This window comes from Chrysochloris asiatica, unplaced genomic scaffold, assembly GCF_000296735.1.
Source record: "Chrysochloris asiatica unplaced genomic scaffold, ChrAsi1.0 scaffold00165, whole genome shotgun sequence".
NCBI lineage: Eukaryota > Metazoa > Chordata > Mammalia > Afrosoricida > Chrysochloridae > Chrysochloris > Chrysochloris asiatica.
In genome coordinates this window covers 2,802,635-2,819,664 of record NW_006408683.1, presented here as the reverse complement: position 1 = coordinate 2,819,664, position 17,030 = coordinate 2,802,635, and the positions used below count along the sequence as shown (strand labels likewise).

Below are 17,030 nucleotides of genomic sequence, written 5' to 3'. Positions count from 1 at the left end.
CTATACCAATAAAGATAGCTCTGGAAAAGCAATTAGGAAAACAATGCAATTTGCAGTAGCCAACCATAGGATGAAATACTGAAGAATAAATCTAACCATAGAACTAAAAGATCTATACAAAAACTACAGCATACTATTACAAGAAACCAAGAGATTTACAAAAATGAGAGAATATACCATACTCATGGATAGGAAGACTTAACTTTGTGAAAATGTCAACACTGTCCAAAGCAATCTACAGATACAACACAATTCCAATCCAGATTCCAATAACATTCTTTAAAGAGATGGGAAAAATGATCAAGAACTTTAAATGGAAAAGAAAGAGACCTTAGATAAGGTCTTCAAATCTCTCCTTAAGAAGAAGAACACAGTTGGAGACCTTACATTCCCTGATCTCCAAATTTGCTATATAGCCACAGTGGTCTTTAATCCATGTTGAGTTAGTTTTTATATATATTTTTTGCTACATAGCCACAGTGGTCAAAACAGCCTGATACTGGTATAATGAAAGATGCACATAGATCAGTGGAACAGAATTGAGAATCCAGAAATAAATCAATTCACATACTGTCAACTGGTCTTTGACAAAGAACCAAAGCACATTAAATGGGGAACAGATAGTCTCTTCAACAAATGGTGCTGTCAAAACTGGAAATCGATTTGAAAAAGAATGAAACAAAACTCCTATCTTACACTATATATAAAAGCTAACTCAACATGGATTAAAGACCTAAATGTAAAACCTAGAGCTATAAAGATCATCTATGAAAAAATAGGGACAAACGTAGGGACTCCAATATATGCCATATATACACAAACATTGCAGAAAATGCACAAACAGTACAAGACAAAATAGAAGACTGTAACCTCCTAAAAAATAGAAACTTATATGGAGTCCTGATGTGGCATTGTGGGTTAATGCACCAGACAGCAAAGCCGTTTGAACTGCAAGGTCTGTGGTTCAAGCTCACCAGCTGCTCCTTGGAAACCCTATACAGGGTTGCTATGGGTCAGTACTGACTCGACGGCACTTAACAACAACAAATGTGCATCAAAAGATTTCACCAAAAGAATAAAAAGAGCTCCCACATACTGGAAAAATTTTTTTGCTATAACATATCACACAAGGGACTAAGTATCTAAAATTTATAGAAAACTACAACATCTCTACAAGACAAAGATTTTTAAAATAAACCCAAAAGTAGGTACAGGACATGAACAGACACTTCACAAAGGAAGACATTCAGGCAGCCAACAACCATATGAAATTTTGTTCACAATCATTAGAGATGCAAATCAAAACAACAGTAAGATGATGTCTTATACCTGCATTCCAGCATTAACAGAAAAATTGAAAAAAATCAAACAACAAATGCTGGCGAGGATGTGGAAAGACTGGGACCCCACTGCATTGCTGGTGGGACTGTAAAATGTTTCACCCATGCTGGAAAATGGTGTGGAGCTTCCTCCAAGAGTTGGAAATAGAAATACTTTATGACTCAGCAATCCCTCTACTTGGATGAACTTGGAGGACATTATGCTGAGTTTTAGTCAATCACAAAAGGAAAAAATATTGTAAAAGCTTAAGAAAAGGTTTCCATACTAAAAGAAACATTCTTTGATGGTTAGCAGGATGGGAGGAAGGTGAGAGTAATTCAATGACTAGAGGGTAGACACATGTTAGCTTGGGTGGCAGTGAAGGCAATTTGCAAGTAGTGGGAGAGCAATAGACAAGAAGAGGGAGCATGGCAGATGAACAATGAAGATAGGGGAGACTTAGGGAGGTATGCCTGGGCTCAATGGGATAGAGGTAAATAGTGATTTACACACAACCGTGGAACTACAGGGTTCTGTGAGTAGATACATGGTCTGAATGGGTAAAGGAGGGGGAAAATGTTTATGTGTTTGACTGTCTTGTGGATTTTGGTTTCCCCTGCCTACTATTTTGTAAAATAGACATTTATGTTTGATAGAAATTAATATTGTGAATTATGATTACAGAGAGCTTATAAACGCATCTTTGGCCTATAACTGATTGGATTTTCTAAAAGGGGAGTTAGAATTTGCCTAGGGAAATAGGCTTCTTGCTAAGCTTTTGTAGAGTCTGGGACCTTAGGTGGAATCCTAAGTCATAGCCAGAACCTTCTGAGTTGGGACATTCCCAATTGAAAAGACATGTAGACCAACCCAGAACTGCTGGGAGAACAGAAGTTTCGTACTAAAAGAAAAACCTGCAGAAAAAAAGGAGGGGGTCAGGGAGAGCAGACTGTTAAACTGAATTTCAAGCAAGCTATTTGCTTTGGAAGCATCAAGGCAAGAAAATTCTAGGACTGAAACTTAAAGGGAACCTGCAAGTAATGTAGTATGCTTGCTGGTGACCACCTGGATCTGCTTGTGAGTGGAAGTTGGGGAAATGCCGCAATGAAGACATGGGCTGAGTTTGACTATGTTCCATTGGCACACCCCTTGAGATGAGAGAAAGAAGAGGAATGGCTGGGTGATCTGAAGCTTAGGAAGATGTGTGACCTCCTGAGCTTATGGGTACTGACCTAGCCCCTGGGGGCTACAGCGGATAGTGAAGTAAGTAACCAGCTGGTATTGAAGTGCAGGGAGGTATGTATGAACTCCCAAACTTGCAGCTAGTATACTTTTGACCTAGCTTTGATGGCTAGGTGCTCAGAACTCAACCAGATGAAGTTAAAGATGTATCAACATTGAGCAGAGTGCAAATTGCTACAATTTGGTAAACTAGACTTTTGCTTATGGATGCAGTTGCTAAAAATTCAAACCCGAATGGAAGGATTTTTCATATCAAAGAAACAAACTTGTTTCCTCACTGTACTGGGTTGAAAGGAATGGGCAATTTGGACATCTAGCTGTCTATCAAAGTTGTGGGGCTATAAAGGCATGAAGTGACTGGCTTTCATGAGTGAGCTTAGTTTCAGAATGAGAGGGATTAGGTAGAATCCCCAATGCATAGTTTCCCTCTTCTCCAGATAGATCTGTTGAGAGGGCCTGGGAGTTGATAGTAATAGGATTTCATGATTCAGTTGTGAGTAATTGTTAGCAAAATTAATTGTGATTGTCACAACTGCAGTTATGGAAGATGTGTAACTGAAAGGGGGGAGTAGTTAATCTTTCATTTCAGGAACAGATCCTCACAGGACATGATCGTCTAGAAGAAAGGGCTTGAGTGACATTCAAGATTCCTACCTAGAAAAGCAGCCACAGCAGAGACTGGCAAAGATGGTAGCATGGAGAGACACAACAGCTTCTGGCTCTAGACCCATAGACTGAGTAAAGCTGTGTGCCTACAGGCAGGAGGCTGGCTTGTAGAATGTACCCTTTGGACATTAAAATTAACCTTTACTTTTTATTTTGTATGTATACATGAAGTATATTTCATTTGTTCATTTGTGAACTGTAAGAAGTAAATGAGGAGCCTCAGGGATAGCTTGTTGCAGGGAGGCGATTATAATCATTGAGATGAAACAAAGTATATAATTTGTTGAATGTAAAGCTGAAGATCTTATCTGCAAACCTGCACTCAAATCACAATAAAAAGTTAAAAAATAATAGCTGCTCCTCAGAAACCCTATACAGGGTGCTATGAATCACAATGGACTCAACAACACTTAGCAACAACTATTATTGTAGAATTGTCTATTTCTTAATTTCTGTTAGTGTTTGATTTATATATTTTGAATCTCTGTCTTTATTATGGTTATGTCCTCTTGTCACTTTGCCCTTTAATCACGATATGTCCTTAGGCGTCTTTTTTTTTATGCCTAAAATTCTTTTATCAGAGATTGATATTGTCACTCCTACTTGTTTTTGTTTGCCATTAATTTGGTATTTTTTTCATCCTTTCATATGCAGTGTATTTTTTCTTTATTTGTAAGGTATGTCTCTTGTAGACTGCATTTTGAAGGATCCAGTTTTCTAAACCATTCTGTTTTCTGTCTCTTCTTTGATGTATTTAATCCATTTTTCCATTCAGTGTAATTATCAATGGTATACGGTGATTACTGTCATTTTTTTGCTGTGTGTGTTTTCTTGTAGTGATGCTAGGTTTTTGTTACACATGCATTTCTGCAAGAGTTGATTTTTTTGTGGGTTTTCTATTAATTTTCTTCATTGCTGTTTAAGAAATTTTTTTTATCTTTATATTGTAAATTGAGTAAAGGTCTACAGAACAGAGCATCAGTTTTACATTCAGCAAATCGCATACTTTGCTTTATTACAATGGTTGCAATCCCATCCAAGTAAGAACAATTAACAATGTTTACCTTTATTCAGAGAATAAGGAAGACAGTAAAATTGATTAATTTGAGTTATGGTGTTGGAGGAGAATGGTAAAAGTACCATGGACTGCCAAAAGAACAAACAAATCTGTGTTGGAAGAAGTATAGCCCAGAGTGCTCCTTGGAAGCCATGATGGCCCAACTTCATCTCTCACACTTCAGACATATTATCAGGAGGGACTGGTCCTTGGAGAAGAATATCATGTTTGGTAAAGTGGAGGGTTGGAGAAAAAAAGGAAGACCCCCAATGAGATGGATTTGCACAGTGGTGGCAGCAGTGGGCTCAGGCGTAGCAACGATTATGAGATTGGCCAAGGACAAGGCAGTGTTTCCTTCTGTTGTGCAAAGGATTGCTATGAGTTGGTGCCGCCTCCATGGCAACAACAACACCTTTATTCATTTTAACTGTTGCATTCCCTTCTGTGTCTCCAACTACCTGCTGACCTCCCTCTTGTTTATTGCCTGCCTCGTCACCCTCTCACCAGGTTTCCCCTCCCCTTTCCACAGATTGTTTATCAAGAAAATAATTTCATAACTTCTCACAACATTGTCCTCATACAGTATTTGTCCTTTTATATGATTGAATCATTTTACTCAGCATACTATCCTTCAGATCTATCCATGTTGTGAGGTGTTTCACAGATTTATCATTATTGGTTCAGTGTTTCATAATACTCCATTGTGTGTATGTACCAAAGTTTGGTTAACCATTATTCTATTGATGGACATTTAGACTGTCTCCATCTTTTTGATGTGTGTCTTGTAGTCTGAAGGATCCTGTTTTCTTAGCCATTCTGTTCTTTGTGTCTCTTGATTGCTGGTGTAATTAGCAATAGGTATAAATTGATTGTTGCCGGGGGTTTTTGTGTCCATGTGTATGTGTGTGATGTTGGTTTATTTGTTTCACTTAATTTTCTGTACTGAGTTCATTTTGTTTGTGGCTTTTCTTTCACTTTCATTTCTGTTGTATTAATGTTTACTAAACCTTTCTGATTTTCTTCTTGGTTTTGATGTGCACGTTTATTAATTTTTTTTTATGTTATCCTGTAATTTACTATTTTTCCCTGCTTAAAAAGGTCTGTTTTATCTTGAGAGCTACTTGACTTCCTTACCATTTAGAAGTTCTGTGTCTACTCTATTCCATCTTTTTGCTTTGAAGTTGACTTCATTTTAAATTAATACCTCTGTTTCCGTATTTTCAGTCTTGTAGGTTTGTTTTTCTTGAAATACTACTATATCTGTATTCCTGGTGTGGTGCTGTGGCTTAATGCGTTGGACTGCAAAGTTGGTGTGAACCACAAGGTCAGTGGTTCAAGCTCAGTAGCTGCTCCTTGGAAACCATATACAGGGTCACTATGGGTCAGAACCGACTCAATGGCACTTAACAACAAGATCTGGATTGAATTCTGGGCGCTGTTGTCATGTTTGCTAATCTCAGGTTGTTTTCTATTGTTTGTTCTCAGTCCAAAGAAAATCCATTAGCTTTTTTTTTTTTTTGTAAAGTTGGTCTCATCTTTACAAATTCTTTTAATTTTTGTTTACCAGAAAATGTCCTAATTTCACCATTGTATTTGAGGGGCAACTATGCTGAGTATATGATTCTTGGTTGTCCATTTTTTTCGTACAGAGTATATGTCATCCTAATGCTTTCTTGCATGGTTGGCTTCTACTGAGAAATAAGTGTTCAGTCTTACTGGTCTTCCCTTGTTGATAGCTTCTCGTTTTTCCCAATCTGCTCTGAGGATTTTCTCCTTGTCTTTGATTTTGGAAAGTTGATTATATGTCTTGATGATTTTCTTGTATCTATCCTGTTTGGGGTTTGTTCAACTTCTTGTATGATTATCTTCTCATCTTTCATGATATTAGGGAAATTTTCTTTTAGCAATTCTGACAATTTTCTCTGTTCCTTTTGTTGTCTTTTCGGTTCTGGAATGCTGATCACCCATAAATTATTCCTCTTCATGGTGTTCTACATTAATCTCAGTCTTTATTCATATATTTTCTTTTTTCCTTACTAGTGATGAGAGATTTATCTTCAAGGTCACAAATTTGGCCTTCCATTGTCTCAGGTCTATTCCTTTGCCCTTTCAATGTGTTGTCCATTTCTGGGATCTTAGTATTATCCTTCTGGATTTTTATTTGCAAATTTCATATTGTTTCAAAATTCATATTTTTTCTGTTTGCTGTTATAGTGCTTTCCTAAATTCATGCCATGTTATTTCTGTGTTTTCCTTGGTTTACTTGATCTTCTGTCAACCCATTAAAGAACCTAAATATCATTCTTCTGAATTCCTTCTCAAGCAGCTTCATTACCATTTCTTCCTTAGAAGAATTTTATTCTCTTTATCTTGGTCATTGATTTGAATCACTCTCTGTTGTTTCTTCGTGTGAGCTGAATTTTTTTGTTGTTTCTGAGACATTATGGTGCCATTGTAGTTTATTTATGCTGGTGTGTTCTTAGGCATTCTCCACCTAGCTGTCTCCTGGTGGGTGTGATCAGAGAACGGACACGTGTGCACCACTTTCATTTTCCCTACAGCTTAGCATAGCATCGGTTTGCTTGGTGTTGATCATGTCTGTCATTATCAGGTGGTGTAGGAACTGGTATTGGCTCTTGCCCAATGGGTGGCACTTTTTTGTCACCTGTGTGAATCTGTGCTGTCAGGCCGCCATCTGTTTACCTCTCCAAAGCTGCTTGCTAAACTTAAGATGGCTCTATTCCATCTGGCATGTGGTCTGTTCACCAGTCTCCTTCTTTTGCTGCCAAAGCTCAGCTTCTCTTCCCAGTAGATATTCACTCTACTTCTCTAACCTTTCCTTTGTAGCTAGGGTTCCAGGATTGTCCTCACTGTGTCTTTCATTTAGTCTCCCATATGTGTTGTACAAGGTCTGTAGCGTATCAACTTAGTCTGTCACCTTGCCAGAAGTTCCCAAAGGGGTATGGTTGAGAGACTTTTTTCAAATGACACAGGACAGTCCTGTCAGATTATTAGGAAGAAGTCTTAAGAAAATTGAAAACTGCCTTGGTGAGAAAAAGACCTAGAAATTTTCTTCAGGGGATTTTCCATTACATAAATGCACCTGCTCATTCAGTGGTTGCAAGGGCTGTCCTTTGAGAAGTTCTTTGGGAAACCTTACTACATCCACCCTACAGCCCTGATCTTGCTGTTTAAGACTTTTTTTTGCTCCTAAGCCTCAAAGAACATTTCAAAGGAACATGATTTTAGTCCCTTGAGGATGCCAAAACTACCATTTTGACAAGATGTAAATCAAAGACCACAGACTTCTTCAAGGATGGTTAGAGAAGAGGAAACAATGCCTACAGAAGTGTGTAAACTTAAGTAGATGGAGAATGTGCCAAGAAGCAATGTTGTTGTTGTTAGGTGCCATTGAGTCGGTAGCGACCTTATTATGCACAACAGAACGAAACACTGCCCAATCCTGGGCTAATCTCACTACTGTTGCCACGCTTGAGTCCATCGATGCTGCCACTTGGCCAATCTATCTCGTTGGGGGTCTTCCTGTTTTTCTCTGACCTTACCAAACATGATATCCTTCTCCAGCAACTGGTCCCTCCTGAATAGCTTCTTGTTTTTATTTATTTTTTTATATAAAATACTTTTATGATATTTTTGTGGGGTTACTTGGTAGGAAATGAGGGTTAGAGCTGAGATACGGCTAGGTCTTGATTAGGCCTAGGACTTCATTTATTGTTAGGGTTATGGCTAGGACTAAGGATAGTGTTAGATTTGGGCATTTGGCTAGGGCTAGCAGTATGGCTTGGAGTCCTGGTGCAATACTGTGGGTTAATGCACTGGACTGCAAAGTCGGTTTGAACTGCAAAGTCAGCGGTTCAAGTTCACCAGCTGCTCCTCAGAAACCCTATACAGGGTTGTTATGGGTTGGAACTGACTCAGCAGCACTTAACTACAACAACAGGAGTAAGCCTTGGTCTAATTTTTAGGGTCACAGTTGGAAATTCTGTAACTGCATTATTTCTTCCTTTAACTTTTTGTTATTGTTGTCATTGCAGTTGTATCTCCGATTCTCTCTTTTCAGTTCTATAGGTCTGTTTTACTTTACATACTTCTATATATAAGGAGCTCTGGTAGCATAGTGGTTACGAATCGGGCTGTGAGCCACAAGGTCAGCAGTTCGAAATTACCAGCTGTTCCGTGGGAGAAAGATGAGGCTTTCTGCTCCTGTAAAGATTTACAGCCTCAGAAACCTTGTACAGGGTCGCTATGAGTCAGAACCGACTCCATGGCACATAACAACAACAGCATATGTGGGTTGAATAGGTAGTATTTTCATGTATGTTAGTCTTGGGTTGTTGTCTACTGTTGTTGGTTCTCTGTCCAAAGAACTCCCATTAGTATTTTTTTTAAGGTTTGGTCTGGTTTTTACAAAATTCTTTTAATTTTGGTCTTTTTTTAAATGACCTCATTTTGCCATCATTTTTAATAAACAGTTTTACAGAATATATGATTCTTCATTGGCATTTTGTTTCTTTAAGAATTTTGCATCATTCCATTGATTTGTGTACATGGTTTCTTTTGAGAAATCAGAACTCAGTCCTATTAGTTCTGTGTTGGTAACTTTCCGTTTTTCCTGAGCTGCTCGCAGGCTTCTTTCTTGATCTTTGATTTTGAAAAGTTTGATTGTAGTATGTTTTGTACAGAAAAACACACAGCAAAATGGCAGCAATCAATTCATACTTATTGATAATTATGCTGAATGTGAATTGACTAAATGCACAAGTCAAGAGAGTAGCAGAATGGATACGAAAACAGGATCCTTCAGTATGCTGTCTTGACACGTCAAAAAAATGAAGACAGCCTAAATGCCCATCCACAGAAGAATGGTTAATCAAACTTTGTTCATACACACAATGGAATACTATGGAACACTGGAGAATAACAGTAAATCTGCAAAACACCTCACAACATGGATGAACCTGCAAAATTAGTCAATCATGAAAGTACAAATATCATGTGAGGCCACTATTGTGAAAAGTGTGGCGGAGGGGAGGGGGAGTTATTCATAGGATAAAGTGTAGACACATGTTAACATGGGTTACTGGGCAGGCAATATACATCAAGAGGGAGGTTGGCAAAGGAAAAATGAAGGTAGTGGGAGCCACAGGGAGACATGCAAGAGTTAAAGTGAATAGAAGTATATACTATTAACTGATGTACACAGAAGGGATTGCAGTCATTGTAATGAAGCAAAGTATATGATTTGTTGAATGTGAAACTGATGGTCGGTTCTATAAACCTTCACTCAATTCACAATAAAAACATTTTAAAATAAGATTTAGGAGGGAGTATAGCCCAGATAACATGTTGATATGGACTTCTATGCTCTATAACTCTGAGACAATATATTTCTGTTGTTTAAAACCAACAGACAACAATCTTAGTGTTTTGCTCTTGGGTCTGTCCTGTTTGGAATTCTTTCAACTTCTTGAATGGCTGTCTTCTCATCACTGATGATATGAGGGAAGTTTTCTTCCTACAATTCTTGGACAGTATTCTCTCTGGGTTCTGGAATTCCTGTCACATGTAAGTTAATTCCTTTGATAGCGTCCCACATAAATCTTAGCCTTGCTTCAGATATATTTTTTCTTTTTTCTAACTGTTCCTCTTGTTGTTGTTGTTATGTGTCGTCGAGTCAATTCCAACCCATAGCGACCCTGTATAGAGTCTCTGAGGAGCAGCTGTTGAGCTTGAACCGCTGACCTTGTGGTTCAAAGCGACTTTGCAGTCCAGCACATTAACATGCAGTGCCACACCAGGACTCCTCAGGTTGTTCCTCTAGCAGGTGACTATAGAGATTTTTCTCCAAGCTTGATAATCTGGCTTTTCATTGATTCAATTTTCTTTCTTTGCCCTTTCAGTTTATTACCTGTTTCTAAAGTCTTCGTGTTAATCTTCTGGTTTTCTGATTGCTGTTTTTGTATGGTTCCCATTTTTTCAATTATTTTTTTCAGTATGTTTCCTGATTTTTCCTGTAGTTTTGTCTTTCTTAATTTCACCTGTAGTTTTCTTGATCTTTTTTTTCTCAATCATTTTAAGTTGCCTAATTAGCATTCTTTTAAATTCCTTCTCAGGCAGTTCCAATACCATTTCTGATGTTATATTATTTGACTCTCTATTTTGGTTACTTGTTTGAAGCACTGCCTTGTTTCTTTGTGTAAGCTGAAATTGTCTTTTTTCTCTGAGACATTGTGGTGTATTTATATTAACTGCATATTGGTGTGTTCTCCGGCACGCCCCACCTGTCTCCTGTGGATGTGGTAGAGATGGAAAGTGTGAACACAGATAGTTCTTTATTCGCTGTTTGTATAGTGTAGTTCAGGGCAGGTTCATTCACCTCCAGAAGCAGGGGCAATATGCCCTGCACCTGACCCCAGGCAAAGCATGTGTCCATGAGGGGTTGCCACTTACTGCTGACTTGGCAGGGATGGGGACTAGCCACACTCCCGTCTGCCAGGAGGACATGGGTACAAGAGAGAACTGTCCCTCTCCACCCCACCCAACTCTGCCACCGGCCTCTAACCATGTCTTGTGCCTGCTGGCCCGTGTATTGACAGCCTTTCACAAAAGCTCAAGCCAGCCAAAGTCTGTGCATTTTTCTTATCTCTCACTGCTCCTGTTCAGCGTCTTCCTCCAGTTGGCATTGAATCCACCTTTCTGTGCCATGTGCTATCCTCTGATGCCCAGGGCTCCAGGATCACCATCTGTATGTTTCACTTGGTCTCCCACGTCTTTACTACAGAGGGTCAGATCAGTGGGTCTGCTACTCTGCCATTTCTCCCTGGACTTTACTAGTTTTCTATAATTTTGTAGCAGTACTTTTTGACCTCCTATCATATGTGCAGCCATTACCACGATACATTTGTTAACATTTTTTGTCACTCCTCAAGGAAACTGTATCTCTTTTGGCTATCTTTCTCTTACACTCCCAAGCCTGCATCCCTAAGCAGCCAAGAATCTTTTTGTCTCTATAGATTTGCCTGTTCTGGACACTTCATATGAATGGAAACATCATAGATGATCTTTTGTGACTAGCTTCTTTGATTTATCATGTTTTCAGGGTTCCTGTATGGTATAACATGTATCAGTACTTCATTCCTTTTTATGGCCAAATTGTATTCCATTATATGGTTACATCATTTTTTGTTTATTCATCAGCTGACAGAGGTTCTGTTTCATTCTGTTGCTCTGGCTATCTAGAATTATTGGTTGAAAAGATGATCTTTCCCTATTGGATAGTCTTGGCATCCATCTTGAAAAATGAGTTGATCATAAACCTGCTCCTTTAATCTATATATTCATCCTTGCACAGTACACCACACTGATGTTGTGCTGTGGGATAAAGTACTGGATTGTAAGGTTGGTTTGAACCACAGGGTCGGTGGTTCAAACTCACCAACTGCTCCTCAGAAACCCTATAGAGAGTTACTATGAGTCAGAACCAACTCAACGGCACTTAGCAACAATATTCACTAATGTTAATTTCCATTTTTTATTCTTTATGCTTTACAAAGTTACTAGAATTTCTTTTCTCAGTTTCAACAAAGTGCCTATAAAATTATTTTTTATTGCATGAATTATATGTAATAGAGGGGCTTTTTAATGTTGTTGTACTTTTTAAAGGAAAAATTGAAAACTACCAATAGTCCTCTGCATATTTGTATTTGCCATTTTAGTGTCACTAAAGTACTTTAGTTTTTCCAGAAAAGAACATCATCTAAAACACATATCTCCTATAAAAAGAATACATTGCTGAGTTCCTATTGATTTTGTTTTGTTTTGTTTCTTGATATAATGGTTTTATAGACTCTTGTTCAGGAAAGCTCAAGCTTTTATTGAGTTATCTGGCACTAAAAGCCTTGAGTTATAAAAATAGCAAATTTGAATCTGTAATATTTATGCACAGCACATTATCAGAAATAGCTAGCTGAAACTGGAACTCATATGACGTATTTTATGCCATTGATCAGATAGATGGCATTGCAAGCAGTCTTCAGCAAGTCACTGACATCTGCAGTGTTAGGCCCACAATGCCTACCTGTGTCATCACCTACAGCATGTAACAAGCAGTTAACTTCTGTGAGTCAGTCTACTACTTAGAGGCCCTGCTAAAGCCCCCAGCTTCCCAACCTGGATCTGTTGACCAGTCTTCTCTGTCTCTCAGCATCTAGGAGTCTCTTCACTCCGAAATGGCAAGGCTTTTTTTGTTTTTGTTTTAAATAAGGGGTGAGATGTAAACTTGGGACAGTTGGCTCAAGTGAAAACCAGAAGGGATAATGGTGGGAGATGGAAGAGGTATGAGCAAACATTTTCTGTAAATATTTTAGACTTTTGAGCCATATGGTTTGTTGCAGCTACTCAATTCTGTCTTTGTAGCCCCAAAAGCAGTACATGGATGAGTGAACTTGGCAGTCGTCATTCAATTTTTTATTTTTTGCCAAAACAGGCAAGTGGGCCATTGGCTTGTCAACCTCTGTGTACTACAGAATAATACACTTCATCCTTATTTTTTTTACAAGCGTCTTATTTTCTAATTCACCAACTCACTGAAATTTAAGTTACAGACTCAAAATATGTGTTTGCTGCACCAACATGTACAGCATGGTGAAATGTCTTGGTACACATGTTCCCAGCTGTGGTTGAATAACTTGACCCTCTGCCTTCTTGTTTCAACTCTAATAGTATAAACAGATATCCTTCACTTGTTGTCTGTTTAGTGCACCCCTTTTCATACTTCTGAGATTTTTCTTGGTGATTTTGATGATTTAAATTATGCCCAAGAGTAGTATTGTATTGAAGTGCTGTATCGGGTTCCTAAACTGGATGTGCCTTATGGAGAAATACATGTGTTAGATAAGCTCCGTTCAGGTATGAGTTATAGTGCTGTTGGCCATGACTTCTGTGTTAATGGTCACAGTATGTGTGTCTTTCAGCAAAAACACACATCACCAGGTTATATGTTCATTGGCTCATAAACATGCTATGACCAGAGTCCCATAGAAGCCTAACCCCTATTTGCCATAGCAGTAATGGTTCTTTATTTGCTAATTCAGTGTTCATGGCAACCTTGTGGAGCATAACTAACACCAATAATGAGAATTGAGTTTATGTCTGTAATAAACTGGTCCTGAGAGTCATTCTAGAAGAGAAGTCCTTAAAATATTTTGAATATTTTATTGTTTAAGTAAATGTATTTCCTGAGCTGAATTGAGTACAAACCCATGTTGAAGTCTCACATGTTCACTTAAAAGTTGCTGATGAATGAGAAAAGTAGTGGCGGGTTTCAAGCCTCTGCTAGAAAGCTAAACTTGGTGCTAATGACTATAAATGGTCATTTGTAGATGGTCTAGCAGGGAAGTTAAGCTACAAAGTAGTCAGGATGTTAAAGGAGGCCTCCTGATTCCCAGTCGCTGTAGTCAAGTTTAGAAAAGACTTGTATATTTGACAGTCATCTGCATAAAAGTAAATGTTTTACTTTGTTAAGCTTAATGAGTGTGATTTTTTTTTTTTCTATCACACACACACTAGAAGCTGAGATTAGTCCATGTAAAGCATCATTGATTTGTACTAATATCATATAACAACTGGTTCATATGATCCGTGACAGGTTGTTCCTGCTGAAGGATTGGTCTCTATATTAAAGAAGAGGAATGATACTGTAGGAAATCATCAATCCCAAATGCAGCAGAAGCCATCTAAGCGGAGAGTAAGATTCCAAGAAATAGATGATAACTTGGATCAAGGTAAACTTTCAACGCTGTGGCTAGCTGGAAGAATGAACTCATGTATAACAATATTTGATAACAGAATTTGTAATTGCTTTATCTTTCATAAGAGAAGTACAGAAAATCAAGCTATTATCAGCTCTTAAATTATTTGTAAGCATTTTGTTTGCTCAAATGAGAGCAAATTGTAAAATTCAACTCATGGCCTCTCTATCCCATGTTACTGTTCTTGTTAAGTGTCGTCAACTTGGTTCCAACTCAGAGTGACCCTATATAGGGTTTCCAAGGAGTGGCTAGTGAGTTTGAACCACCGACTGTTGTTTAAGCCGACCTTGTAGGCCAGTGCTTTATCCCATAGTGCCACACCAAGACTTTCCCATCAATAGTTCTTAATGTTGAAAGTCCATTTCAGTTTCTCTGTTAAGCAATTGTGTGTGTGTTTGCTACCTTTTTTCTCTTTTTATAGCCAGCTGATACTTCTTTTTTATTGGTGTGGAAAATATTTCTAGATTTTAAATATATTCTTTTTGGTGTTCTCTTCTTGGCTCTTTAGAAAAACAGTCTCTCAAAAGCAGCAATTTGCCACTACTTATTGCTCTTGGGTTTATATGTAAAGGTGGTGGCGTGTAGCACATGGTGCTGACTTGCTGTGTGCTTGCAGCAGGCTTACCTAAGGCCTAAGTGAATGAGGGTAAATGAAATATAGCCAAGATAAAAATGAAATCCCATCAAAGACATTTGTATTATGTAACATCAAATTGACTTTAAGGTGGCCCAATGGTATGAGCTCTAAGATAGATGTTATAATTGTGAGATTATAAATTATACTATAAAATAGTGCTGTGTGTACCTCAAAAAACTACTTTCCTTTCTTTCTCTTTCATGAAAAGAACTACAGTCATTGTATAAATAAGCTAGTTTTAATTTTAGCATTCACAAACTCCACAAGTATATAATTTTGTAGTAACTAGGTAGGTCTTTGTAGACTAGTTTTCTGTCAGTAACTCCTGTCTCTGTAAGACTTTACATTGAGGTGTCTGATTATCTTAATCAGTGATAAGACAGCAAGTACTAGAGTTGCCATTTTGTTGTCAGTTTAACCTCACTCTCTTCTCTTGTTCCTTTTATGCATTTGCAGATGAAGTTGGTGGTGGCTCCTGTATTTTACTGATCTTACTGTGCATAGCAACTGTTTTCCTTAGTGTTGGAGGAACTGCCTTGTATTGCACTTTTGGTGACAGGGAGTCACCTGTTTGCACAGACTTTGCAGACAACATGGACTTCTATTACACTAAGTTACTGCAGGGGATGGCAGAACTTAAACACTGGATCTACCTCGCCTAGCAGCATTCATGCTGGTGGTAAGAATTGGAGACGTGAACCTTTTTAAACCGCTTTTATTTCAGGAGTCTGTGACATGCTCCTTTTCCTCCTCCCTTCCCACATGGACATCAGAAAGTGCAACTTTCCATGGCAACCTATAGGAACTCTGTTAGAGTAATCCACATAAAGAGGCAAGTAGTGATCTGAGCATCATGGATGGAAAGAATGATCTTTGAAGAACATATCCATGTCCTCCTCATGTCTTCCTAGTGAATGAGGCATGCTAAGCAGAATTAAACAAGGCACTCTTGTAGCGACACAGCTTTTAACCACCTTGTCAAGCTAATGGTAAAGAACACTTCTGGGGTTTTTTTGTTGGTCCAAAGATACTGCTTCCAGCCATTTTTAAATTTGTGTATAGTCAAAAGGGGTTATCTTTTGGATTCACTTGTCTTTTTTTGTTAACCTTGAGAATTCTGTAATTTAAGCTTTCTGTATTATTTTATAATTCTCCTCACCATTTGTGAAATGGTTGTGTGTGTGTGTGTGTGTATGTGTGTAGTTTCACGCAATTGTCATAGCCAAATATTCAACATAGAATTAACAACAATTATTTCTTTTTACCTTCACTATAGTTGTACAGGCTCAGATCTTTAAAGAAGGCCTACCTTCTTTAGATGAATTTTAGAAATCTTTGGCCCCAAAATGAAAACTTATGATATACCTGTGGCGGTTAACCTGGTTGACTAGTTAAAAACTAGTCAGGCCTAGAGGTAGCATTAAAGAGCTGACCCTTCAGTCTCAGGCAACCCATTTTATTATGGATTAAATAATTCTTGAAACATGATGAATGTTAAGCTTAACTCAGTAAGTACGACTGAGTACCTATTATGTTCTAAAACCCTAAGAACCAGGACAAAATGATAAGTTCCTGCTGTAGATGTTTAAATTCTGCTCTTCTGTAAAATAAAATGATATGTTGGCAAGGGAAATTAAATCACCATATATAATTCAGTATTAGCAGATCATGCATTCTGGTGTCTAAATGTACCTTTATATCACGGGCTTGATTTAGACAGATAATGGGGCCATTAAGCAAAAATTCAATCATATTATAAGTAGGCAAATGTATGATTTTTATTTAAATCTGCCAGTTAGGTAGCACATCCTTTTTTAAGGTACAGTGGTCTAACACTGAGAAGCCTTGCTTTGGCTTGTTTTATATCATAGGTAGCACTTTTAAACTATTAGACACATGAATTATGTACAGCTTTTTAGCGAGTGATACCTTATTTCATGTTTTTCTGTTAGGATCATTTGAAAAGAAAAAGGAGAAATTACTTTCGAATTGTTACTGGCTGGCACAGTCTCTCCCTTTGTGTTTCTGCTTATTTATTTAGATTACATGGATTTCAGAGGACTTTTTAAATATAAGTCGAGAGTGTTGCTGAGCATGCATTTGATTATCACAATGCTAGAGATTTAACTACTATGCACTTAGTGTTTTGATTTTCTATCATTTGAATTTAGTGTGTTCCTATGCTTGTTTATTTTTAAATTGATGTTTTATGTTCACTTATAATACCATTTGACTTGTCTGCATCATGTCACCATAAACTACAATATTTTAAAGGGTT

The 17,030-nt window shown here is 37.8% G+C and overlaps 1 protein-coding gene across 1 annotated transcript in view; it reads left to right on the top strand.

Annotated features, from left to right (window-relative positions):
* The window catches only part of CNST (consortin, connexin sorting protein), a 170,608-nt gene extending 155,194 nt beyond the window's left edge, over positions 1-15,414 (top strand). The window contains exons 10-11 of the mRNA XM_006871269.1: positions 13,953-14,088; positions 15,209-15,414. Coding sequence (XP_006871331.1) covers positions 13,953-14,088; positions 15,209-15,414 — 342 coding nt within the window. The remainder of the gene's footprint in view (positions 1-13,952; positions 14,089-15,208) is intronic.
* The last annotated feature ends 1,616 nt before the right edge of the window (positions 15,415-17,030 follow it).